Genomic DNA, 24,758 nt, shown 5'->3' on the forward strand with positions numbered 1-24,758 from the left:
TGATGTATAACCCTCACCAGCAGCGTGCCCCTCTCCCATAATATAATATCCAGGGTGAATTCTCCCACAGCTGAGCGCCTTCTGAGTCTTTAAGCCCAACTCAAGAGGGTTAGATTTTGAAATTTTACCTGGTGTCATGTCTTTTTTAAGGATTTTGTTTTCCATAATGCCTTTTATTTCTGTTTACGCAGCAAGCAAGAGAAATGGTATTAGAGATCATCCGAGAAAAAGACCAAGCCGACTTCCGAGGTATACGCGGTGACTTCAGCTCCCGAATGGGAGGAGGCAGTATAGAGGTAGGCTCGACCTGCGGGTCAGTAGGCAGATGAGGTTAGGTTTGTGATTGGAGGTCACACCTCTCTAACCTTGAGCAAGTTATTTAATTTTCTTCTCATCTGTGAGACTCTCCAAATACAGTCACTTCCCTGAGTGGCATGAGGAAGGCCTGGGATAGTCAGCTGTACTGAGGGAGCCAGCTGCATCCCCCTGGTTTTGAGGCTGTGTTTCAGAGCTTCTGCCACCGCCCAGTGAAGACCAAAATTCAGGTTTTCTTGGTGATCCATGTTGTGATTATGTCAAACTAGGAAGCCTGTTTTATTGATGAGGTGGAATGGCATTAAAATCAATGCATTAGAATGAAAGTTCGATCTATGCTGCAACATGAATGGACCTTGCAAACATTATGCTTAGTAAAATAAGCCAGATACAGAAGGACAAATCTTGTATGATTCCACTTAGATGAGATCTCTGGAATAGGAGAATTCACAGAGATAGCAAGTAGAATGGGGTGACCAGGGGCTGGGGAAGGAGAAGTTACTGCCTCAGGGATGCAGAGTTTTTATTGGGGATGATGTAAAGGTTTGGGGTACAGATATCGGCAATGTTTTCATGACATTGTGAATGTAATTAATGCCGCTGAATTGTATGCTTAAGAATGGTTAAAATGATAAATATTGTGTATATTTTACACAATAAAAAAATGAAGAAAAAAACATTTTAAAGAACCATTAGCATAATCTGTGTGTGTGGTATATTTGTGTATTTCATAGAATTTGGGAGATAAATTTGCCATTTTTAATCTTTTTATCTATCTGTAAGGTTTATTCCTGCTTCATTTTTATAACTATTTTGATCAAATCTCAGACTTATGGACAGGAATGCAATCATCAACCATAATATTTTTCCTAATAGCAAAAAAGACACTTATTATGTCCTTTGCAGGAATGCACTGCAATACAAATCAACTTCTTTGTTAAAAAATGATGTATCCTTTAAGAAAAGGCAGGTGTGCAAAAAGCTCTGATGAGGTTTTGTTTATCTGTGCTTAGGTGTCTGTGCCCAGGTTTGCTGTTGGGATTGTAATAGGAAGAAATGGGGAAATGATCAAAAAGATCCAGAATGATGCCGGTGTGAGGATTCAGTTCAAACCAGGTTGGTCTTGATGATTCTCAAAAATCCTTAGCATTATAAAGAATTGTAAAATACCTACAAAAATAGGGACTTTGTAGTTAGCCCATGTATGCGTTCTTCTCTCCCTCTCTCTCTCTCTCTCTCTCTCTCTCTCTCTCTCTCTCTCTCTCTCTCTCGCCCAGGGGGGTCCACGCCTTTTTTTTTCCTTAGATGAGTAAAATTGGGGGAAATCAACATAGCATTTCCAGCTTTTAATTTTATCACCTAAGGACTTAAAAAAAACACCCTCCTATTTTGATTTCATAAAAGTAAAGATAACTTAAAACCATAAAAAAAGGACAGACATCTTAGAATAACAGATAATTTTTTAAATTTTACAAATTTACCTTTATGAGCAAAATTGTCTACGTTGTCTTTATTTTCCTCATGTCTCTGAAGACGGGAAGACATTATGATGGGCTAAGTTTTGGAAACTATTGCCATAGCTCAACTCTATCTTCCTTGGTTTTTTTTTTCTTTTAAGTTTAGTTTATTTAATGATACCTTTTTTAAATGGCTATAATTGCAAAAGAAATGAGTATTGACATGAACCATGCGAAAAAAAATGTAGCCGTATATGTTTCCCCATCCAAAAGATTCTCCGAATCTGGTGATGTTCTTATTGCCCTATTGCCCCTCTGGCACTGGTAGGAATAGTGATTGCAAATCAGATTGACCTTGGTTTCTTTCTAGAGCTGGGCTTTTTCTCATCCCATCTCTCACCCTGTTCCGCAGATGACGGTATCAGTCCAGAGAGAGCTGCGCAGGTCATGGGCCCCCCAGATCGGTGTCAGCACGCGGCGCATGTCATCAACGAGCTTATTCTTACAGCCCAGGTGGGTCTGGCTCTCGAGTTCAGATATCTCACCCGCAAAAGCAGAGAGCGCCACACGGGGCTCTTGGGGCAGCACCAAGGAGCAGTCATCCCTCTCGAGTCACGTTATTGGAAAGCAGCGCTCTTGTCAGCTGTCTCCCTCTAGATTTGTAGCCAGTCGCTTCTCTACGTCTGCCTCTTCCCTGCCTTCATTTTTTTTTCCTGCGAATTTATTACTCTCCTGCCTCTATTATCCCAGAATCTAGATTTTCGTTACACAGAAAGTTCCTGACTATTTAAACTGGGGAAACAGAATGCAAATCGCCAAGTTTCGAACACTCGAGTATACTTAGTATAAAATTGTATTAAGTAAAATCTAATCTTAGCTTTAGAAAGCATTTTGGGGTCCTCCAAAGTCTTAAAGGTGTCTTCACACACTTGGTCCATGTACGTCTTTGTCTGGAATGTGAGGAAGCTTGTGTAACATTGTTAGCACCTCCATCTGCCCCACTGTGAGTTGCTCTGGGGAACCGCCATAGCTGATGGTAGGTTGGCGTGTCCCCTGGATGTGTAGGACTGAGGAAAAGTTTGAGAACAGTTGTAGCTAAAGGAAGAAGCAAGACATTGGGAATTGTAGATCCAGCTCTGCCATCAGCCACGTGACCTTGGACAAGCCTTTGAACCTCCCTAGGCCTAGTTTTCTCAGCAGCAAACCTACGGGTTTGCACCAGGTGGTGCTCCCCCCATGACCCCCTGAGTCCTTTGGGGGTACATGCTGAAGTCACCCCAGATCTACTGAACCAGAATATCCAAGAGAGGGGCTTGGGTTTCACCCGGAGTCCCAGGCAGTTCTTAGGATTTGACAGATTCAGGAAAGAGTCACAGAATGATCTCTGACATCCTCCCAAGTGGTAAGAATTTATGAACCAGAACTGCAAAGGCTGCAAGATGTTTAGGAGAGAGCCTTGTCTTCCATAGTCTGCGGCATACCCAGCAAGTTGGCACTGTGTGTGTGTATGTTAACGTAAGTCCCTAAAATTACCTTGTTTACTTGTCATTTGCCTCTCATAAAAGCCGAGTGCGGGAGAAAAGCACTCCAATTATCTCAGTTTTCTGCTGGTTTAGAGTCTGGTTAAACGTTCAGTTTACTCTTAATCGACACGAGCAGGCTTGGCAAACATTTCTTCACCATGTTGAACGCCTGTTCGGAACAGCTTCTCCCTTCCTGAAGGAGCTCGTGGCTTGAGCAAGTCTGCCTTCAACATTTAAAAGACCTTAAATACTGCTGCCCCAGTGACTCAGAGGACAAATGCTGGAGATTTGTTGTCCTCGAATGAAAAGGATCTTCCTTCTGTTAGGTGTTGGACGTGGGCTTTGCTCTCTGCTCGGGGAGCAGTTTGAGAATGAGTCAGAGACTTCTTCAGCCGCAGACCGTGGGCCAGAGCACCGGGCTTGTTCCCTCCCTCTTTGAGGGAGTGGGGCAACCAGTTTTTCTTTAAAATCCTTTTATCGTTTTTGCTGGTTGGATTGCAGTGTGTTCTGACTCATACAGCACTGTCTGGATTACTCTGTATCAGCCTGGTCAGAGGAGGGTCAGAAGGCATACATTGCCACTCGTGTGTCACTTTCAAATGCCCGTAACTCTTTAGCATCTAATGTCCGGCTTCTGGTAGACCCAGCACGCATTAGCCACAGGAAAGGGCAGGCTCAGCGTTGAGAAGAAAACCAACTCCCGATGCCTGTAGATTAGGGCCCAGTAATTAAAACACAAGGGAAAAGGGCATTGGGCTTCAGACTTGGGAGTTGATATCTGACTGCCTGTTTTAGTCAGGTCTCTTTGTGCTGTTCTTTAACCACATGCCTTTATCTGCACACGTCCTCTTTGAATGCGCCTGTGATTTGTGCTAATTCTGGTTTTAAAGAGCACTTCAGAATCCGAAATGTGGAAGGGTGCTCAGGTTCTCGTGTGTGGCGTTGATTACATCCTGTCACTTAGCCTCCTCCCGAGACATGAAAAGCGGTGCTGGTGGCAGTGGCAGAAATCGTCACTTGAGCTTTGCTTCCTTCCCAGGAAAGAGATGGCTTTGGAGGCCTCGCAGTAGCCAGAGGAAGGGGCCGTGGCCGTGGTGATTGGAGCGTGGGAACCCCTGGTGGTGTCCAGGAGATAACGTACACAGTGCCAGCCGATAAGTGTGGCCTTGTCATAGGCAAAGGTAAGAGGCAGCTGCTGGGGTTTTACCTCCCCCCTCAGGCTGTTTTACCTGGGAGCAGACAGGCCACATGTAATACTTTAGAGCATGAGACTAAGCCTGTTTGCTGCACTTGACGGTGGCATCAGCTGCCTTCTGCAGGAACCCTGGTTTGCATGGGTCTCCTCATGAATGGGGGCAGAGCGAGTTTTTCATTATCGAGTGTGGACAGACGGTAAGTAAGACCTGCCTGTCGGAGCAGCTTAGGATGTTGAGAAGGTGCCCTGCACAAGATGAGGGCCCCTGAATGTTTGTCCGTCGACCGATTAGTCATTAACTCGCCTCCAAGGAACTTAGAGGGGTGGTTAAGATAATTTCCTCAGGTGAAGGTTGTTTTCTGAGAAGCGTGGCACTTTTTTCTCTTACTGGATTTGGATATTTGGTCTTTATTGACACAACATGTGAAAATGGTTTATATAAAATAAATAAAAATTGATTTGTTCGTTGTTTCTGGGCATTTTAGAAAATTTCTACGTTAGGTAGAAATTCCTGTTAATGGCTAATGTGGCTCCTTCCTGTCCTTCAGTGAGGAGCAAGGGAGAGAGCAGGCAGATTTCTAAGCCATCGTTGCTGGTTCCCTTGGGCTGGCCTTGGGACCAAGAAAGGCTGCTGAGAGCAGGACTGTGGCCCTTCCTGGCCGCGGGCTCAGCCTCTCTGTGTGCTGGCCGCAGCCTCGTGCCGGCTTTTGTATTTGACAACATGGAGGATATAAATACAGTTTTCTCCCCAGAGTTTCTCTAGTTTCTTTGATCAGCAGTCACCTCTTAGCTGGCGGAGGGTGCTGGGATTCCACAGGACATGATGTGGGAAGGTCCCCAGGGACAGAAAGCTGAGGCTGCCGTGGCACATCCTCATGAGCTGGGCAGGGTGGGAGCTCCCCCGACCCTCTCGTTCCCCTCCCAGAGCCTGCACTCAGCCCTCCAGTGGACAGTGTGTGTCTCATCCTCTTTCGGATTGTTACCCTCTCAGAGGTGCTAGGAACCGTGTGGGTTTGTTTTAATTTTCTGGCACGGTGTACAGGCCGATGAGTCTTTGATGGATGTTGTTAGCTGCCCAAGTGCTGTGACAGGTCGGACTACCACTCAGACCGTCCGTCAGCTCGACTGCCGTGAGACTAACTGCGGTGGGTTGAGAGTGAGATCTAGGTCTCTCTGCCTTTTGAGCACCATTTTGTCAGCAAGGTTTTCATTTGGCTGTGTGTCTCCTCTGGACGCTGACAGAGCCTTGCTGTCTTCACTGCGACAGTTCTTCATAGTTGGTGGAACCTTGCTGCTCACAGGACAGCCCCTCGTAGTTGCCCTCTACAAAGTCATCCTGAGCGATTCCCCGAGGACGTGACAGCAGAACGAAGCAGTAACTGATACCATGTCCTGGTGGTCCAATAGCAGCCTCAAACATCCCAGGAGAAGTTTTGTTGGGGTGGGAAGGTCTTTCTATACTCCGCCCGCAAGGGCTGGGTAGGAGGAACTCCTCCTCCTTGGGAAAGGCGCGTGGGTGAGGGAGAGGGGAGAGGAAGCCACACACAGTCAGGCCCATTCCCCCAGCTCCAGCCCCTGGACAGACGCTGCGCCTCCCCGGGCCCCTGCTGGATTTCCATGATAAATACAGCAATGGTGACACACAGTGCAGCCAGCCCTGCTCTTGTCAGCCAGGCCTTTTAGCAGGTTTGATTAATTGCTTTACAATTTCACGTCCAGCCGGGGGGCCACTGGTGGGTCGCTTCTGCCCCCCATCAGGTGGAAGAATGGAGCAGGCTGCTGAATGAGTCTATAGACAGCCACCATGTGCCAAGCTGGTGACCTCATTTTGAAGGAAGATGAACTTAAATTAACTCCTTCCGGCCCCGTGCGGTTTTGTGCTGCCTCCTCACCTCATTAGCATGCTCCCAAGGCCGCAGGGAAGAGGGTGTGTGGGGCTGCCTGTCCCAGTGCCCAGTGGTGGGGGTTGTCTGGGCCTGCGGGCTTCTCTGGCTCAGGCGCACGTGCCCTTTTGTGCTCTTGCTCCAGAACCAAGTGGTGTCCAGGCAGAGGCTGGGAGGATTCCTTCGAGGGCTGGGAGTGCGGTGGAGAGGCCTCCGTTTATTCTTCGCTCTTCCCCAAAAACACTGTTGCCTAGGAGTGGAGCTGCTCACTTTTCATGATGCGAAGAAGATAAAATGCACCATCTCTGAGGAAAGGGCAGTAGTTACAGACCGGGGCTTGCTGCACTGGCCGGTGCTGTCCCAGAGACAAGCGTGGTTGCTCAAAGGAGAACGTGTGGGGACGCTTTCCTTAAGCTGTAGCAGAACTTGAAGAAGATCGTGAGCACAAGACCTAGGTCTGCTTGGTTTTCTTAATTTGCTTTTAAATTTAAAACCACCCTAAGCTAAACTGACATATGCCCCAAGCTGATGTTGATTGACGCTTCCTCCGAGTGCCGTCCATCTCCTGCTTTCCTTCCCACAGTGAACGGGCCGCGCGCTGCCTTCGGGAAGGACAGCTGGCCGCGGGCTCGTCTCTGCTTCTTGACCCGGCGAGTTGTCCTTCAGGATGCGATCGGAGCAGCCTCTGCCTGCTTAGTGTCCCCTTACCTCCTCCGCGATGGGTTGTGCAGACGTGGGGGTTCCAGCAGCGGGGGTGGAGGCAAGGTGGGAGTGGAAAGATTGTGGGCGTGATACAGTGAAATGACAAATGTGTTGTGACTCTGGGCAGGGAGGGGTGACAGAAGCTGGCCTTTCGTCTTTCGTTTTGATCCTTGGGGCTCCCTGGCACCCTGCAACAGATTTTTCCACAGATTGTCCTTTTCCAGTTTTGCAGAACTCTGTGCTCCGAGGTTTCGTTGTATTCTGGCTCCCCCCAGTTGAGCAGAGCTGTTCTGTAAGTTCTGAGAAATCTCAAAAGAAGAATCAAACCATTGTTGCACTGGTGGAGCTTTTGTTACGCAAATTTCATTAAGAGACTGGGACTCTCACAGGTTTTTCAAAGAGTGCAACTAAATTTTCATTAGCCCCGCACTCCATACAGGCCTCTGTGACCCCCATTCTCGGGCTGCGTGTCTAGACCTGTCCTGCCCATGGAGGAGGCAGGGACTTGAGAAGTGACAGGATGGGATATCAAAGGCCTGAGTGGGTTCTGGGCATTGTTGGGGCCTGCGGCCGTCCGTTTGACCTGTGGAGGGAGGGAGACCAGTGTGGTGGCCCACGCGGGGGATGTAGGCCCCCATTGTGCCCTGGAGGGGCCATCAGGTTGCCATTCTTGTGCTGAGAAGGATGGAGTGCCTTCCCTGAGCTAAGGCCTCTGGCTGGGGTGGCTGTACGTTGAGCTGGCCCCCAAAAGCCAAGCTCCCTTGCGTGCTACTGGGCCACTCCAGGCCTCCTCAGAGGATGCTGAGATGGGGACCAGCAGGTACCACCTGGTGTCTCTGGCCTCAGCCTGGCTCAGAGAGCAAGACCAGCTTCACTTCACACAGCTGATTTTGCAAATGCGAGAGCCCTGGTTTCTGTTTGACCAATATAAAATAAATAGGACTTCTCTGCTCTAGGCAAGTGCTGTGTGCAGACAGTACCCTTCCCGCCTCTTCTCGAGCAGAGGACTGCAGGACCTTTGGGCTTGTCACAGTCACCACTCATTCTTGTCTGGTGTCTTCCTGCCTGCAGGGGGCGAGAACATCAAAAGCATCAACCAGCAGTCGGGAGCCCACGTGGAGCTTCAGCGGAACCCCCCTCCCAACACCGACCCCAACCTTCGCATATTCACCATCAGGGGGATCCCTCAGCAGATCGAGGTGGCCAGACATCTCATAGATGAGAAAGTTGGCGTACGTACAAGGTCCTTTCCCCACCTGGCTTAATACTAGCTGGAGTTTCTATTGGATGTCCAAGGTACCTGTTTCTCCCCAGAACCTTGTACTTCCTGTGCCTTTCAGTCCTCACACCGTGTGAGGACGACCCCTCCCACTTTGCCGAGGGGCAGGTCGGGGCCCAGGGATCCCAGGGCTGGGCCCAGACGCGATGAAGGAAGCCTGGCAGAACACCCCAGGGCCACTGCAGCTCAGGCCCCAGAGCCGGGTCCCCGAAGGCTTAGATGAGCAGCTGGGGCAGCAGCCGTCCCCCAGCGCTGTGCCGGACTCCGCTGGCAGTGCCCTGGCGGCCAGCCCGCAGGCAGCATTCATTGACTCTGGCTTTAGTTTCAGGCGCCTCAAAGCAGATAAAGAAAGGGAGTGTTGATGGAGGACAGATTGGCCACTGCTCACCTCAGAGGGGACGTAGAAGGGCAGAAAGAGCCGTGGGCCAGCCTAAATTGACGGGAGAGTCAAGCAGGTTGGTCCCTACGCCCAGGGTGACGTGCTAGGGCAGGTGTGGTGGTGCCAGTGTCGGCTGTGTGGTGGTATTGGTCACTTGGGGCAGAAGCCCTTTCTGCACGTCAGTCCACTGTGGGGCAGGAAGGCTAGTGTGAGTGCCGTAGGTATCTTGACTTCACTGGACTCTGTCTCCCGAAAGCTGTGGTTTGCCTTGGGGGGAACCTGGGCAGGGGGAGGGTGCAGCAGGCAGGAAGTGAGAGTTCCTTCTGCCTGCGACAGGGTACCGGTCTTGGAGCACCTGGAGCCTTTGGACAGAGCCCCTTCAGCCAGCCGCCTGCCGCGCCTCATCAAAAGTGAGTCTTCTGCATCGGTCTTAACTGGAAGAGTTCCCTCCCTCCCAGGAGGTCCTGCTTTCCAGCTACTTCTAGAGCGTGCCAGACAAAAAGCCTGCCGTTCTGGGTGTGGGCAGGACTCACATCTTCACCTCTCACCAGTGATCCCTCCGCCTATCTGTAGCTCACTGACCAGTGCTGGGAGTGAGGGCCTTCCCAGAGGGCAGAGGGTCTCTGGTCCCTGCCAGCATCCCCGAGGGGAGCTCACCACCCTGGGCTGGGGCTGGGGCAGGGGGCCGGGGGGCGGGGGGTTGCAATAGGCTTTCTGTTGTTGGGTCCTCAGCCCAGTGTCTTCATTTGTCTTCACTTTTTTCAGCACCTTTCCTCCAAGGAGCTCAGGGTGCTTCCCCAACCTCGCTGCTAAAGTGAACGGGAACCCGCACAGCACGCCGGTGAGGTAGGTGACCTGCTCTGACTGCGCCCAGCTCTCATCAGGGGCCGCAGGACCACGGTCGGCACCTGGCCACGGCCAGCAGGACCAGTGTGCTTGCCTGAGGGGGCGGGGGTGAGCAGTGAAGAGAGATGTGGGAGGGATGAGGAGGGGGCCGCAGGTGAGGAGCGGTGTGACCTGCCCTGGAACCAGTGACTCTTCTGTCCTCCACAGCGGTCCTCCAGCCTTTCTGACCCAGGGCTGGGGCAGCACCTACCAGGCGTGGCAGCAGCCCACACAGCAGGTCCCAAGTAAGTGACTCCGGAGGAGGTGGGACTGTACACGCCCCCCACGGAAAGGCCCAGGGCTGGTGGGCCTGAAACACCCTCGTTCCAGCTCTTGGCCAACAGGCCGGGGACCCCGGGGATGTCGGGCAGCCTCCTTGGGTGTTGGGAGCCACTGGTAGGCCCTGCCCTGGGTGCATGTACGCAGAGGGGGCTTCTGTGGAGATGGCGTGGCCTCCAGCTGGGTGGGACGGAGGGGACTGGCTCTCCTGGCCCACCTTTCTTTCCCATCTGCTCTGTCCTTCTCAGAGCTGTGGGCTTCTGTCACTTCTGTTCCTTACGACTGGGGGCCCACCAAGGGTGTGGTTTGGCCCCAGCCCCTCCTGCCCGACTCTGCCCCCTCTGGCCCTGCCCACAGCCCTGCCCCTCACCCTCTGCCTTCCCAAGCATCCCCATCCTTGCTGGGTGCCCTTCCCGCTCACCTCCTCTGGCCTCAAGGTGACCATCTCTCTCTCTTTTCTCCAGCGCCGGCTTAGAAAGGGACTCTTTCTGTCTCCTGAACTTTTCAGAAAGCACAGTTAGAGAGTTAGCTTTGCCGAGTGATGCTTCTCCAAGAAAACTGATGGTAAAAGAGAAAGTCCTTGTTGGAATCAAACCTACTCTCCACTCTCCGGCCCCCACATTGGCTTCAGGAGTCATTCTTGAGTTTTATTGCTGGTAGAGCCCGTCTTGCACAGCCTTCAAAACAAAACAAAACCTTACCTTCTGTTACCTTGGCCCTCTGAAGTGCCAGCCTGCGTGTGTTTGGAAAGTTCTTCAGTGTTTCTGCAGATTGTCCTCACAGCATGCCAGGCTGCAGACCAAGCATTGCAGCTTTGCTCCCAGGGGACTGAGCCGGGGCTGGGGTTCTTCCCTGTCCCCTGGAGCAGAGTGCTGGCTGTGAAACCCTGCCCCGGGACTCCTGGTCACCTTCACAGCTGGAGCAGCACCCGGCCAAGGCTGGAGGCCAGTGCTGTATGGCCTTAGGCCGTGCCCCCTTCTCTGGGGCCTGTTTTGTCGTCTGTGGAATGAAGGGTTTGGATTTGACTCTAGAGTACTTGCGAGCTCTGAAATTGCAGGTGGTGTATTTTCCTTTTCTTCCCCAGTGTTTTCTTATGAAACATCTTAAACGTGCAGTCTTAAACGTGCAGAATATTTTAAAGAACTTCACATGAACCGCTGCACACCACCTAGATTCTCCCGTTCCCATTGCACTGCACCCACTTTGTCCCAGAGCCTGGCTGTGTTGTGTTTCTTCCTGTTCCGATCGGAGGGCGCCTCAGGATATGAGGTGACCCAGGTGTTCACATCTGCCCGTTATCCAGGACAGAGGACCTGTGAGAAGCCCTAGCCTGTGGGGAGTACATGACTTTACGCTGAGGGCCCGAGGGACATGTCCCTCTCCCTGGGGGCTTAGTTCTGCAGGGGCCGGATGCTGCTGCCTGCCACAGGCCCCGAGGCCAGGAGGGGTTGGCGGAGGCGTGCGGAGTGAGCCAGAGAGAACCCAGCAGTAGATACCTGGTTTCTGGCCACTGTCTCCAGCTTCATCTTGCCGTGTCGAGCGTTGTCTGTTTATCCAGGGGGTTGGGAATTGAGAATTGGTTTTGGTCAGTGACGTCTTGTTTGGAAGAAAAATCCTGCTTGCCCACGCCCCCCGCAGCTGAGGGAAGAGTTCTTGCTGCCACATTCCTCCCTCCTGGCCCTCCCCAAAACGAGGTCATCCTGTTTTTAGCCTCCTGGTCTGAGTCCCTTCCTGCCCCAGTGGGAGGAGGAGGGGGTCTTCTCCCCCTTTCTGCCCCACTCCCGCTCGTTTCTTTCCCCAGCCCTACACACAGACTGTCCTCATCCCCACACCCCTCCTCAGTCTTTAGTAAAGTCACTAGTGGGGACGACATTTTGCTGTGAAATGTGTTTACTAGCACGTTCTTCCTGCCTGCTGCAGACTGATTCCAGCAGAAGGAAAGACAGAAGGGGCTTAGCAGGCGGACACACACGCAGCCCTGACCTCAGCAGAAGGACAGGTCCCGCCTTGTCGCTGTGCTGTCTTCTAACCCTCTTTATGCCCCGGGGCAGGATGCCGCTCTGCTGCCCCCACCCCCAGTCTTCACTGCCGATGCCAGGAGAGAACACCCTGGGTTATGCACGGAAGAGGGGCCGGGAACTACCCCACACATATCCTCCCCCCTCTGCTCCTACCCCAGAAAGGCATGAGGCTCGATTGGGATCAGGGGCGTGCTGTGGCTGTCACCCCTGTATTGCGTGCAGCTCGTCTTTGTCATCCTCTTGAGCACAGTCTCTGGGCAGTTTCCTGTGTCTTTCCTACAGTTCTGCTTGTCCAGAGGGAAAGCCAGCAGTCTTTGAACAGGAGGGCCAGCTGAAGAGTGTGGTCAGCGCCATTTGGGTTCTTTGTCCCGTTTGAAGGCCAATCCAGGGAGCGTCAGACAGCAGTCACTCCAGCCCTCGGGGCTCTGCTCACCCACAGTGCGAGTCCCCGTCTGAAGGGGGTCAGGCTATTCCCGAGAGTTGCTCTTGAGAGGCGACAGTATGCCCAGCCCAGCCGCACAGGATCGTAGGTGCACTCCTTCTGCCCTCGGCCTGGGTGGACGTCCTCTCAAATGTTGATATGTCTCCTCTCCCGGCCAGCCTGCTGCCACCTTCTTCCTGGCCCCAGGGCCTGGAGCGGGCTGTGGAGCAGTGTGCGCCCAGGGGCAAGTGAGTGAGTGCAGAGAGCAGGGCCTGGAGTCGCGGGCTGGGGGCCTGAAGGCCTCACTGCTTTTGTGTTCTTTGCACAGGCCAGCAGAGCCAGCCGCAGAGCAGCCAGCCTGACTACAGCAAGGCCTGGGAAGACTATTACAAAAAACAGAGTGAGTGCGATGCAGGGCCCCAATCACCGAGCCCCCAGGCCTATAGACATAATTGTCCATGTTCCGTGTCACCTTTGTTTTCTTTCACATTTTCCCTGTGAGCCTTGATCTCGACGCCTGTCTTTGTCTTCCTCTGTCCCCTATGTGTGTCAGAGGAGACGGGGTGTAGTCCTTTGCCATCTCCACCCCCACTCACTTTTCTCCCCCTTCTGGACTCCAGAGGACCTGGAGGGAGGTATGGCACTTAGACACGGGGACGGCTGTCCGGCCCTGGCCAGGACTCAGAGCAGCCGGGCGTCCCGTTCCCCGACTGTCTTGCTGCTGCCCGGCTCTTCTGGCCATTTCAGGGCAGGGGAAGAGGAAGGAGATGGTGCAGCTCAGGCAGGGAGCCCAGAGTTGGAATGGGTGCTGAGGTGTTTTTCTCCTGAATTAAGCTCTTTTTCTTAAGTGTGCCAGAAACTAAAACAGCCTTTTTAAAAAGAGAAGGAAAAAACCTAATAATGACATCCAGAAACCCCCAAGTGAATCATTTAAAGTTAGTACTGAGTCCTCTGTGTATATTCCAAATCTCCTGACCCGGAGACTTGGGTGCTGCTGGGGGAGACGGCTCACGCGGCTTGAGCCGGAAGGGTGTGACTTGCTGGTTGAAGAGCTCAGGTCAAAAGCTTGGTGTTGGGTCTCATCACCGGGTCGCTAGCCATTCTGGGGGCTGGGGTGGGGGTCAGGGAAGTCATTGTCACCTGGACTACCTGGTCCGAGTCCTGATGCCGTCTTTTCGAGACCCAGGCTCACGCATCCAGGCCGGGCACCCTGCTCCCTCTCCCTGTCTGCCTCTGTTGGGCACTGGAAGCCAACCGGGCAGGCAGGCAGATGCGGAGAACAGGACTCTGACAGAGAAGATGCGCGTGAAGGTCCTGTGGGGCTGGAGCAGGGGCCGGGCCACAGGGTTAACGCCACTTCTTACAGCGCACCCGCCTCCCCCACGTCCAGAGGGAGAGCCCTGGGCACTTGTGCAGATGCCCCTGAGTCCTGGGACGCGATCCCTTCCAGCCGACAGTGTCCTTCGCCTCCCCCTAAGTGTGTCGCTGCTCCCACTGACCCCAGCTTTTCCTTTGTCCATCAGGTCATGCCGCCAGTGCCGCTCCTCAGACCAGCTCCCCGCCGGACTACACGATGGCCTGGGCGGAGTATTACAGACAACAGGTCGCTTTCTACGGGCAGACACTAGGGCAGGCGCAGGCCCACAGCCAGGTCTGTAGCCAGTCACCCGCGCTGCTGAGACTTGCAGGACCAGCCCTGACCCTCCCCTCCCCGCCCCCGTGCGTGCATGATCCCGGGCAAGAGCGCTGGCCCTGGAGGAGTAGTCGGGCCCCTGCGTTGCTCGGCGTGGCCTGTCTGCTGAAGCCAGCCCAGCCCCTCCTCGCCCAGAGAGGACAGGTTGGGGCCAAGTGGGCGAGGAATTGGTTGGGCAGCCCCGACGAGGAAGTGCCTGGTCTTCCCTCGTCCAGGCCCCAGATGGCAGTGCTGAGTGGCACTCAGCTTTTCCCCCTGGGCCTCTGTTTCCCCAGCTGTAAATGAGAGTGCCAAGCTTAGATGACTCTGGGCAAGCTTGGCACTGCCAGTAGGGACTGTGGCAGTCACGCCCCTCCACTCCTGAAGAGGGTAGTGGGCCAGGCTGTCACCCTTGGCCTCAGTCAGCAGTGAGGGGCGGCAGGAGGAGCGAGAGTCCTTGCCTTCTGAAGGCTGGGCAGGGCGGAGCAGAAACCTGGGGGACTCTGTCCAGACAGAGGCCAAAAGTGGCTTTCTTGTTAACACAGAGAAGAGGGCCAGAGCTCCTGCAGGGCGTGTTTCAGGTGCATTTTCCAAGTGACCTGATGCCAGTCAGGTTCCCGTGACGGTGTGTCAGTCACCACAGGCCCTGGACCAGAGCTGGTTGGTCATCTCACAGCCACACCCTCCGGCTCTCTGGGCCTGGGCCCAGTGGAAACAGGTGTCAGGGCTGGTGGGTGACCAAGGAGACGTGTCGCCAGCTCGCTCCCCTCTCCCCGCCCATTGTCCCCTGGAGAAAGAGACGCCCCAGGACCTCCTGTTCAAGGGAAGTTTTGTCTGGGCCAGATCCCGTGATGTGAGGCAGGGAAGGTGCTGAGACACTGGCCTGTTTGTGTGTGTCTTCGCCTGTGGTGGAGCCAGAGGGGAGTCACCTCCTCGCGACAGCGCCCAGACACAAGACACAACTGAGAACTTGCTGCCACAGGCTAACCTCTCTCCCCCTTCCTCCACAGGAGCAGTAGGACGGTGACCTGCGGCTCTTCTTTTCCCCGAAATCCTTGTGAGCAAAAATCTGTTTGTAACAGAGGTTTTTAGATTTGCAAACCTTTTCATGAAAAACCTTTGTTTTGTTCTGTGAAACACTATATTTAGATTAACAGGATTTTTCTAAAAATCGGGAAAATTAGTTACTAAAAATTGCTGATAATTTTTGTTTCATTATTTTTGTTTGTTATTTCAAATGTGTAAGCTCTGGGATTCTTTTTGGAGCAATACCTGCAAATTCAGGCACCAGAATGTGCCTCAGAGCAGTGACATTTCAACATGGTGTGTTTGTTTTGTTTTGTTTTTTTGCGTGTCTTTTTATTTACAGTTTTTTCTGTTGCAACGGAAAGTGGCTTGGAAGTCTTAGGTGGTTATGTAACAAATTCTTTTAAAAAATTTTTAAACAGTATTTAAATATTCTTAAATGTGTAAATTCATAAAATGTTTTACTTCTAATTTCTTGTATCTTGGCTGTCTGGTTTTATTGCATTTTTTTAAAAAACTGAACTATTATGTATTGTAATTAATTATGTGAATTCTGAATTGAGACAGGTAATTGTATTGCTGTCCAGCAGGGGTTGGGAGGGGGCGTTTTATAGGGTTTGTATAATTTCTAGAGTTCTGGAGGGGTAATATAAAAATGTCTTCATGTGTTTCGCATATGTTTGTTCATGTCTCCATTACCAGTTGCAAGTGTGTATCTAAGACCTCCAAGCTTGTTTTAAAAACAAAACAAAAAACCTTTCTCTATTCTCTCAGAAATATAAATACTGTTATTTTTAATATTAAAAAGAAATTCGATATAACTTTTAACAAATACTGTGGAACATTAAACCGCATAAAAATGTAACTATTTTTTAATTCCAAGGTGTTTTTTGCTTTTTTCTTTTAAATGTTTTCTTAATATTTGTCGAATTAACTAGATGAATAAATAAATCTAGTATTAACCACAATATGAATTAAATAATTTTGATTTAATAAAAGGGATAATATGATTTCCAATGTTTACTGTAGTGTATCTTGTACAGATAACATGTATTTTTAAAGGAAAGAAAAACGGAATTGAAGCTATTTTTTCTTGCATCTTTAATTGACCTGAGGGACATTCCGTTTGAAACGTACTGAAGTTACAGTCTCGGTTTTTTCTCCGTATTTTCGTTATAATGCTTGAAATGTCTAACTATTAAAAAAGGCAATTGGAAAATGTTATGCATGTTGTTTTAAAAAAAAAAAGTGTTCTTTTTATTTGACTGACAATTCCTTTTACATTCTATATAATAAAATTCCCACAAGACACGTTGTGGGCAAAGTATTTTTAGTCTGTTTGCTTTCCGTTCTCTTGTTCCTCCCCCTGCCCCCTGCCCGCTGCCCCCTGCCCCCTGAAATACAAAAAGCCAGGATTTTTGCACTTCTAGCCGATCGTCTCGCACTGCCTCTACCCGGCTTAGTCGGTGCACAACCTAGATTTCTAGCTACTTCGTTAAGCTAATTTTATTTTAATGGCTTTGTATAATTTGACAGTTTAACATGAGAGCCTTGGTTACCACCAGCCCCTCTTACCTGTCACATCTAAGCGTCTCTTGACATGGGTGTGACACCGAAGAAGTCACTAACAAGTTTCCTCGATCAGAGGCGCTGCCCTCGGAAGTGGAGCTGGGAGATTCATTTCAGGGAGTCACGATAAAGAGGCTGTGGTCAGCTCTGCAGCCGGGTCGGCACGCTTTCCTGTAACTGAGTCAGCACGGCCCCCTCCCCCTGCCTCCACACATCCCACGCGCCCTGCCTGGCACACAGGCTCGCCCCAGAAATTAGCACCTAATGTGGGTCTGCTCTTGGCCTGATGGATTTGGCTGCCACTTCCTTCCACAGTTTCCTGGTACGTGTTTCTGGCTGCAGCTGCCTGTGGCCCACTCCCTCCCTGTCCCTGCACTCAGCCTGTGGCTGTGCAGTGGGTGGCGTTTATTCTGTCTCAGCCCCATGCCCGCTGTGGGACACTGGGTTGCTGGGAGAGCTGGAAAGTGCCAGCAAATGTGCTCATTTTGTTTTCTTGTTTTCATTAAGGAAACAAAAAGGGGGTGTCCTTACCCAGAGGTTTAAATCACGGAGGGCCCTGCGGTGTCAGGATGTGCTGTGGCAGAGTGGGCCCTGGACTAGAGGGACATGAGGGCTGAGGAAGATCTGAGGAAGATCAGCCTTGGTCTCCTTGTTTTTCCTCCTCCCTTTGCCGCTGATGGAAGCAACTGGCTCTGAGCACAGCTCTGCGCTTTAGTGTTTGCACGTGCCCTGCCTCTGCTGCTAGCTGTGTATGGAGTCATCTCTTAATTTAGATGCACAGTGCTGTTAGGAGCCTGTTCAGAACCCTCCTTATGGCCCATGCTCGTGTGTGCCTTTCCAATTCTGGTCCCTTTTCTTTTCTCTGCCCCAAGCTTGAAGAGGAGGGGAAAACAAGCATCTGCGGCTCCTTTAGGAGGAAAAGGGGTGAGGAGACAACCCATCTGCAGCCGTTCTGAGGCCTGCTGAGAGCCGGAAGACGAAAAGGAGATGTGGCATCTTTACACCTCTAGAGAATCGAGTTTGACGTTGAGAAATTGAATAGTAAAAGCCACTTGGAAGGAAGGAGGGGGTCGAGCAAGAGGAGGGCATAAACGCTGATGATGGTAATGGGAGTTAGGGAGAGGGCATTACAGAGAAGACTTCCTTCTAATTCATCTTCCAAGCTCTGTGCCAAAACAGCATTTGGCATGGTTCACAGGGAGCGATTGTGTGATAATGAACCCTAAGGTGTCCCTTAATTGAAGACTGAGCATTGTGGTTTGTGCCAAGAGTCATAAATGGTGCAGGCTTGCAGGAGGATGCATTTTCTTAAATGTATCGGTAAGTACAGATTAGCGCTTGTCCCCAGTGAAATGCCCATACTATAAATTATGGAAATCTCTCTCTCTTTCTCTCTCTGATGCAACCTTTTATTGAGGGGGAGGCGGGGTGCAGTACAGCAGGAGGCGGGGGGGAAAGTTTGCAAGCATATGAAATTTGGCCTCTCATTAACATGGCGCCCAAGGAAGATGGTTTTCATCAGCAGTCTGCTGCCCTGGAAGGCTAAAGTGCTTGAAATGTACCAAGTTCAGCGATTGTATTCCATTAAGAAGCTGCATGGTCATCACTGGAAGGACAGTGTGTGTTCGGGGGGGTGGGGGGCAGGGCAGGTGCCCAGTCCTGTCTTCAGAACCCTCGCCCTACCTCCCACCCTCCACAACACGCGCACGTTTAGTCTCTGCCAGCTGCCCAAGTTCAATATTCAAGGACCCCGCTGGGCTGTTCCCAACCCACCCAAGAGTCTGGTCTTGGGGTGGGGAGTCCTCTAGGCAGCGTGCCTCCATCCTTGCCTGGCCTCTCAATAGGGAGGAAACACTGTCTTTCCAGCGTCCCTCTCAAGTGGTAGCCATCCATGATGTCCTACGGCTCCCCTAGCAGGGTTGGCTGGGGCACAGATGGCACGTTGCAGGCCCAAGAGGGCGTTTGGACACCATGGAACCTCAGCATCGAGCTGGCGACAGTGGCGCTGTTCCCTGAGCCCCACTTCTGGTCCACTGGGGCCCAGCTGGGGTTTTTTAAGATGGGCTAATGCAAATGGTCCTGATAGACTCTTAGCGATTAATGGCCAGAAAGCGGCTTGACACTCAATTCCGCAGGGGGTGCTGGCCCTGGGCCCGCGTCTTGTGCGGGGTGGAAGAGGAATGAAGACAGGCCTTGTCAATGAACCGGTGAAACAATGGAACTCCGCTGGCCTTTGTCCTGAGGGCCTTTCAGTAGCTTCCACCAAGGGACTTCCAGCCCTTTCCAGGCATCTCCTTTGATGGGGGTCTCCACATCTTGGGAGGTGGACAGCACTGTCCCTCCCGTTTTACAGGTGGGAGCTCAGAGGCAGGGGATCAGTGACCTGCCCTTATTCCCGCAAGTGTGCAGGGGCCGGTTCTCTGCCAGGTTCTATGCTGTGCTCCATCTAGGGCTTCAATCGAGAGTGTCACGGCTGCCCACGGGGAGCTCGCAGTCCAGGAGGGGAGCCACCACAGTTGCCACCAAGTGAGGTCATTGATACTGCGGGGAAGTGGCCCTAAAAGTCATCACTGAGCGCCGACCGAGGGCCAGGCCCCGTAAGTGCGTTACAGTCAATCATTATCTTCGATTCTGTGTTTGCAAATTCACCTACTCACTAAAATTTCTGTATAACCTGAAAATCAATGCTCACCGCACTTTTGCGATCGTTTGCAGCAAAAAAAAACTCGAGCTGCCCGATGCACCTGTTCCCAGCTGAGGCAAACGAGGCAGCCCCCGCCTCCTTGTTCAGCTCTCCTCCCGTGAGCAAGTCTCCTTCTCACACGCTATTTAGTGCCATGGTTTTTGCATTTTTGTGCCTTCTGGTGGTGATTTTGCTATTTAAATGGCCCCCGAGTGTCGTGCTGTCTAGCATTCCTAAGCACAAGAGGGCTGTGATGTGCCTTACAGAGAAGATAGAAAAGTAGGTGTTAGATAAGCCTTGTTCAGACATGAGTCACGGTGCTGTTGGCTGAGAGCTCAATGTTGATGAGTCGACAATATATATTAAATATGGTGTTTGTCAACAGAAACACACATAAAACAAGGTTATGTATTGATTGGTTGATGAAAATGCTGTGACCACTGGCTCAAAAGAGCCTAGCCCCATGTGTCCCCTGGGAGCAACGGTTCGAGATTCTCTGATTCAGGTTCGAGGTGACTTTATAGAACAGAACTGCCACAAATAATGAGAATCCACTCCTGCTACTCTTGGGGCCTACTTCAGAGACAAGGAAACAGGTTTGAATAGGCTCTTGCCAGTCACCCCAAGCGATGCAGACGGCAGAGCCGGGCTCAGCCCTCAGTCTGACTGCACAGCCTGCCCACTTGGCTGGCCTTTGTCCTGTGGACACGCCTGTGGACAGAAACGGACGTGTGTGCAAGGGACACCTAACCGGGTTCTAGAGGGACCTAGCAGGTCGGCCCACCAGAGGCAGCAGAGTGTAAGACGTAAACGTGTGGACACTCAAGCTTGGCTTTGAGACCTGACTCCAACGCTCAACCGCTACGTGACTAAGGCTCTGTGCCTCAGTTTCCTCATCTGCAGTACAGGGATAAGAACTACCTACCTAATCACCGGGCTCAGGTAGGAGTCAATGACATGTATATAAAGCACTTGACACCTGGCTTATAATGAGCATTCAAGAAACGGCAGCTCATGGTCATGAGTCCAGGGATTCTGACTGCTTTGGTGGCTTTTTCTGCTCCACCATGAGCACCAGAAACAGACTGTGTGATCTGAAAAAAATGTCAGCCTCAGCACTGACCCTCTATCTTCTCCTGATCTCCCCAGGAAACCATGACCCCACGTCCAGCTCGTGGTCCCCTGGAGTCATGGCACCTAGGTCATTAGGAAAGAGCAGCCCCCAAGGGGCAGGTGAGGCAACTCTGGGAGAAGCCAGGACCCCCGTCCACACACAGATGTGTAGGGGATGACTTTGGCTAGCCAGGGGGTGGATCGAGGCTGCTCGATTCTGGCCCACAAGATGACACTGAAGGAAATCCTACTTCAAGGGCATTGAACAGGAGTCTGTGATCCTCTGGGTCTCTCCCTCTTGCGTCAGGTTCTTTGATCTTGACTTCTCTGGGAAGCAGGTGCCTTGGTCCTGGCACCCACAGGGACCTGGTGACCCCCAACTGTCCCAGCTGTCACTCACTGCAGCCACTCTGCCGAGTGCACACCAGACATCCACACACCTTCCATTCATGTGGTGCGGTCGGGGGCTCTCAGCTGCAGCTCTGCATTTAAGGGAAGGATGACAATCAAGATTGGGTGGTGATGGGACGGGGACAATGGTTCTGTTCCCAGGACTGATGTCATGCCCCTAGCTCACCTGTCTGAGTGTATATGTGGAAATGTTCTTCCCCAACGCTGCCTTTTCTTCAGTGCAGGGGAGAGAACAGTCACCTGGGGCATCAGAGGCCTGGCTTTTGTTCCCTAGGTGGACCGTGACTTCCTCTGTGACTTGAATAGGTCACATCTCTTCATCTCAGGTTCCCTTCCTCAGGAATTAGTTTCCAAATTGTGTTAGGCTGGGGTCAAGTGTTCCACAGTTGTTTGATTCAAATTTCAATAAAATATATTAAATGTTTACCCATTTTTAATTATAATTTTTTAAAAAAACACTATGCACTCAAGTATGTTATATACTGCATTTCCACTTTTCAATCTACTTGTCTATCTTTGTGCCAATACAACACTGTCATAATTACTGTACCTTTATAGTAAGTCCTTCAGCTTTGTGGTTCTTCAAGATTGCCCCGGCTACTCTCAGCCCTTTGCGTTTCCATCTAAATGTTAGAGTCAGTTTATCAATTCCCTACTCCCCACAAAAATGTTTTTAAATCTGCTGGGATTTTGATTGGGATTGCATTGAATCTATCGATCAATTTGGGAAGAATCAACAACCTGACAATATTGAGTCTTCCAATCCATAAACACGGTATATCCCTTCTTTGGTTTAGTTCTTTGATTTCTCTCTATGATTTTAGTAGTTTTCAGTATAGAGGTCTTGCACATCTTTCTTTCCATTTATTCCTGTGTTTTTGATGTTTTGGTGTTATTGAAAAACAGTATTCTTTAAATTTCGTTCTTCATTTCTCTGTTGCTGGTTGTAGAAATATAATTTATTTTTATATATTGTCCTTGATTCCAATGGCCTTACTTAAATTCCTTATTAGTTCTAATAGCCTGTAGATTCACTTGGATTTTCTACATTCAGAATCATGTCATTGAAGAACAATGATGGTGTCATCTTTTCCTTTCCAACCCTCACAGCATTTGTTTCTTTTTATTGCTTTACTGCTCTGGCCAAGGACGGCTGGTACATTGTTGACTGAAAGTAGTGAGAGTAAGCATCCTGTCTGGTCTTGTTTGTGGTCTCAGAGGGAACACTTTCAAGAATTCACCATTAATTATGTTTGTTGTACATTTGTCGTACACACATTTTATCCAATAAGGAAGTTCCCTTCTGTTTCTAATTTGCCAAAAGTTTTGTCATGAATGGGTGTTGAAGTTTTCAAATGCTTTTTCTGCATCTATAGAGAACATCACATGATTTATCTCCTTTTAAACTTTAATATAGTGAATTACACTGATTGAGTTTCAAATGTTAAACCAGCCTTGCATTCCTGGAATAAACTTCACTTGGTTGTAATGATTTATCTACCCTTCTCAAATATCATCAGATTGATTTGCTAATATTTTCGTTTAGGATTTTTGCATATATATTCATGAGAACAATTGGTCTATAATTTGTACCACAATTTATCCCACTGAAGACCTGCAACATGTCAACTTGTGCTACTTGCTTAACTCGTTTCCATCAGGGTATGCCATTGCTGTTCACAATCCTGATGAGGAATGTTCTAACTCTGGATTGGTCTTTGAAGCCTGGTCTGCAGGCATCTGCTCCAGCAAAACTGTACCCAAAAGTTTACTACTCAGTTCCTTCCTGAGTTCCATGCTCAATTAGAGGCCAGGCAAGTCTCCAGCAAGTAGATCAGCTCACCGTGGCCAGTGGTCATTGTGCAGTTAACACCCACAACTAATACTGCTGAGCACCAGCCGTATTCAAGGCACTGTGCTCAGTCCAGGATAAGGCAAAGCCACTTGTTCCCTCACAGAGCTTGCCATCCAGGAGAGGGGCTTGTTTATGCGTGGCACTGGTTACTTAACAATTCAACTCTGAAACAAAAACTTCCCTCCTACACCTTCTCTTTGAATCAGTTTTATTAAAGAGTATCTAGGATAACAAGCAGTTCAAAAACTATTGTTATTAACAACAGCTTATTTTTCTGAATCAGGATCACACCCATATTGTGCAACCGATTCAGAAATAACTCGGATGCTGAGGCTCCTGTGAAGCCATCATCTGCAAACTCCTCGTTTTGAATCTATCATCACCTCACTACTGCCATCGACTGTCAGACTATCTAGCAAGGAAATACTGTAAATGTGAACTTACAAATCTTTTGCTATTTCAATGCCACTTGTGTCTGTTCTTTTTGGCTTTCTGCAGTCTGACTATGTTATACCTAGTGTGGTGTGGTATTTTTTGTGTGTTGGTGTTTTGTTGTTATTTGTTTTGTTTCTTTTTGTTTGTTTTGTTTGGGAGATTTTAAGAATTATTATTATTTTGTATCCTGCTTGGTGTTCTCTGAGCTTCCTGGACTTGTGGTTTGCTGCCTGTCATTAATCTTTGAAAGTTCTCAGCTGTTATTACTTCAATTTCTTCTGCTCCCTCTCTCTTTCTTCTCCTTCTGGTATCCCAATTACGTGTATGTTGCACTTTTTGAAATTGTCCCACAGTTCTTGGCTATTCTGCTGTTTCCTTCATTCTTTTTTCTCTTTGCACTTCAGTTTGGGAAGTTTTTATGGACATGTATTCAAGCTCACTGACTCTTTCCTCAGCCATGTCCAGTTGACTGATGAGCCATCAAAGGCATTGTTCATTTCTGTTACACTGTTTTTGATCTCTAGCATTTCCTTCTGGTGCTTTCTTAGAGCTTCCATCTCTCTGCTTATACTACCCATCTGTTGCCTTTTCTGTTGCATGTTGCCTTTTCTAGTAGAGCCTTTTACATTATTAATTACAGTTATTTTAAATCCCCTGTCGGATAATTCCAGCATTGGTGTCATATCTGATCTGGTTCTGATCTTGCTTTGTCTCATCAGATTGTGTTTTCCTTGCCTTTTGGCATGCCTTATAATTTTTTGTTGAAAGCCAAACACGTTGTATCAGATCATAGGAGCTGAGGAGATTGGCTTTTAGTGTGAGGGTGTGTGTTAACCTGTCCAGGAATTAGGCTGTGCGATGTGTGCTGTAGCTGTAGCTGCAGGAGGCTTCAAATTCTCTTAGTGCCTCTTTTTGCCTCCTCTCTCGACTGTGGCTTCCCTACATGCTCCTCCTCAGATAGAGCTGGAGTCTTGCAGCTCTTTCAGCTGTAATCCACCGTTAGCCTACTGGAGCCCCACTGGTGTGCTGGTGAGGTGTGGGAGAGGGGGAGCGTTCTAGAATCTTCCAATTAAATGTCAGTCTTTGAGTGGGCCCGTGTCTCAGGCTGTTTCTCCACCGTAGAGCTTTTCCCCCTGCTACCTACTCTCTTCTCTGGTTGCAGCAACTTCCAGTGAATTTCTGGAAGCCCTGGCCCCTGTTGACTGTATTGGCTTGTTTTTCCCCCTTGGGTGAGACAGGAAGGCTGGAGAGGAGAGGAGTTCGCTTCCCCAGCTGTGATCAGGCTCTGGATGTGTTTCGTCAGAGTTACTCTCTCCCCACCCCAGCCAGGGACACTAGAGGGTCCTCTCAGCTCTTCCCCTAGGGCACCTGGTGGGGCTCCTAGAGGGAAAATCCATGAAAGCATGAGCCCGCCAAGACCAGGGAGCCCAGGACTTTCTCACTCTGATGCCAGTCCACACTCAGCCTCCAGCAACTCATCAAAACCACCATTTACATGTTCCTCCCAGTTTGCGGCCCCAGCGATTCTGCTCCAGGTGAACAGCTTCGGCTGTGGTTCCCCAGACTCCCCGTCTCTCCAGACTACAGGGTGGTAGTTTGCTCTGCAATCTCAGTTCTCTGATGGGCCCAAGAAAACTTGATTTTCAGTTTGTCCA

At 50.2% G+C, this 24,758-nt stretch overlaps 1 protein-coding gene across 5 annotated transcripts in view; it reads left to right on the top strand.

Annotated features, from left to right (window-relative positions):
- FUBP3 (far upstream element binding protein 3) overlaps positions 1–16,364 on the top strand; it is a 49,240-nt gene extending 32,876 nt beyond the window's left edge. For 3 of the 5 annotated variants that reach the window (XM_058524298.1, XM_058524299.1, XM_058524300.1), the window contains exons 9-19: positions 192–296; positions 1,329–1,431; positions 2,185–2,285; positions 4,335–4,476; positions 8,147–8,307; positions 9,070–9,143; positions 9,499–9,579; positions 9,787–9,863; positions 12,668–12,739; positions 13,863–13,990; positions 15,022–16,364. In XM_058524298.1, the coding sequence (XP_058380281.1) occupies positions 192–296; positions 1,329–1,431; positions 2,185–2,285; positions 4,335–4,476; positions 8,147–8,307; positions 9,070–9,143; positions 9,499–9,579; positions 9,787–9,863; positions 12,668–12,739; positions 13,863–13,990; positions 15,022–15,030 (1,053 nt within the window). In that variant the 3' untranslated portion in view covers positions 15,031–16,364. The remainder of the gene's footprint in view (positions 1–191; positions 297–1,328; positions 1,432–2,184; positions 2,286–4,334; positions 4,477–8,146; positions 8,308–9,069; positions 9,144–9,498; positions 9,580–9,786; positions 9,864–12,667; positions 12,740–13,862; positions 13,991–15,021) is intronic. The other 2 variants (XM_058524301.1, XM_058524302.1) reach the window with 2 other exon arrangements.
- Positions 16,365–24,758: the final 8,394 nt, after the last annotated feature.

Source organism: Diceros bicornis, chromosome 28, assembly GCF_020826845.1.
Source record: "Diceros bicornis minor isolate mBicDic1 chromosome 28, mDicBic1.mat.cur, whole genome shotgun sequence".
In the NCBI taxonomy this organism is placed as follows: Eukaryota; Metazoa; Chordata; class Mammalia; order Perissodactyla; family Rhinocerotidae; genus Diceros; species Diceros bicornis.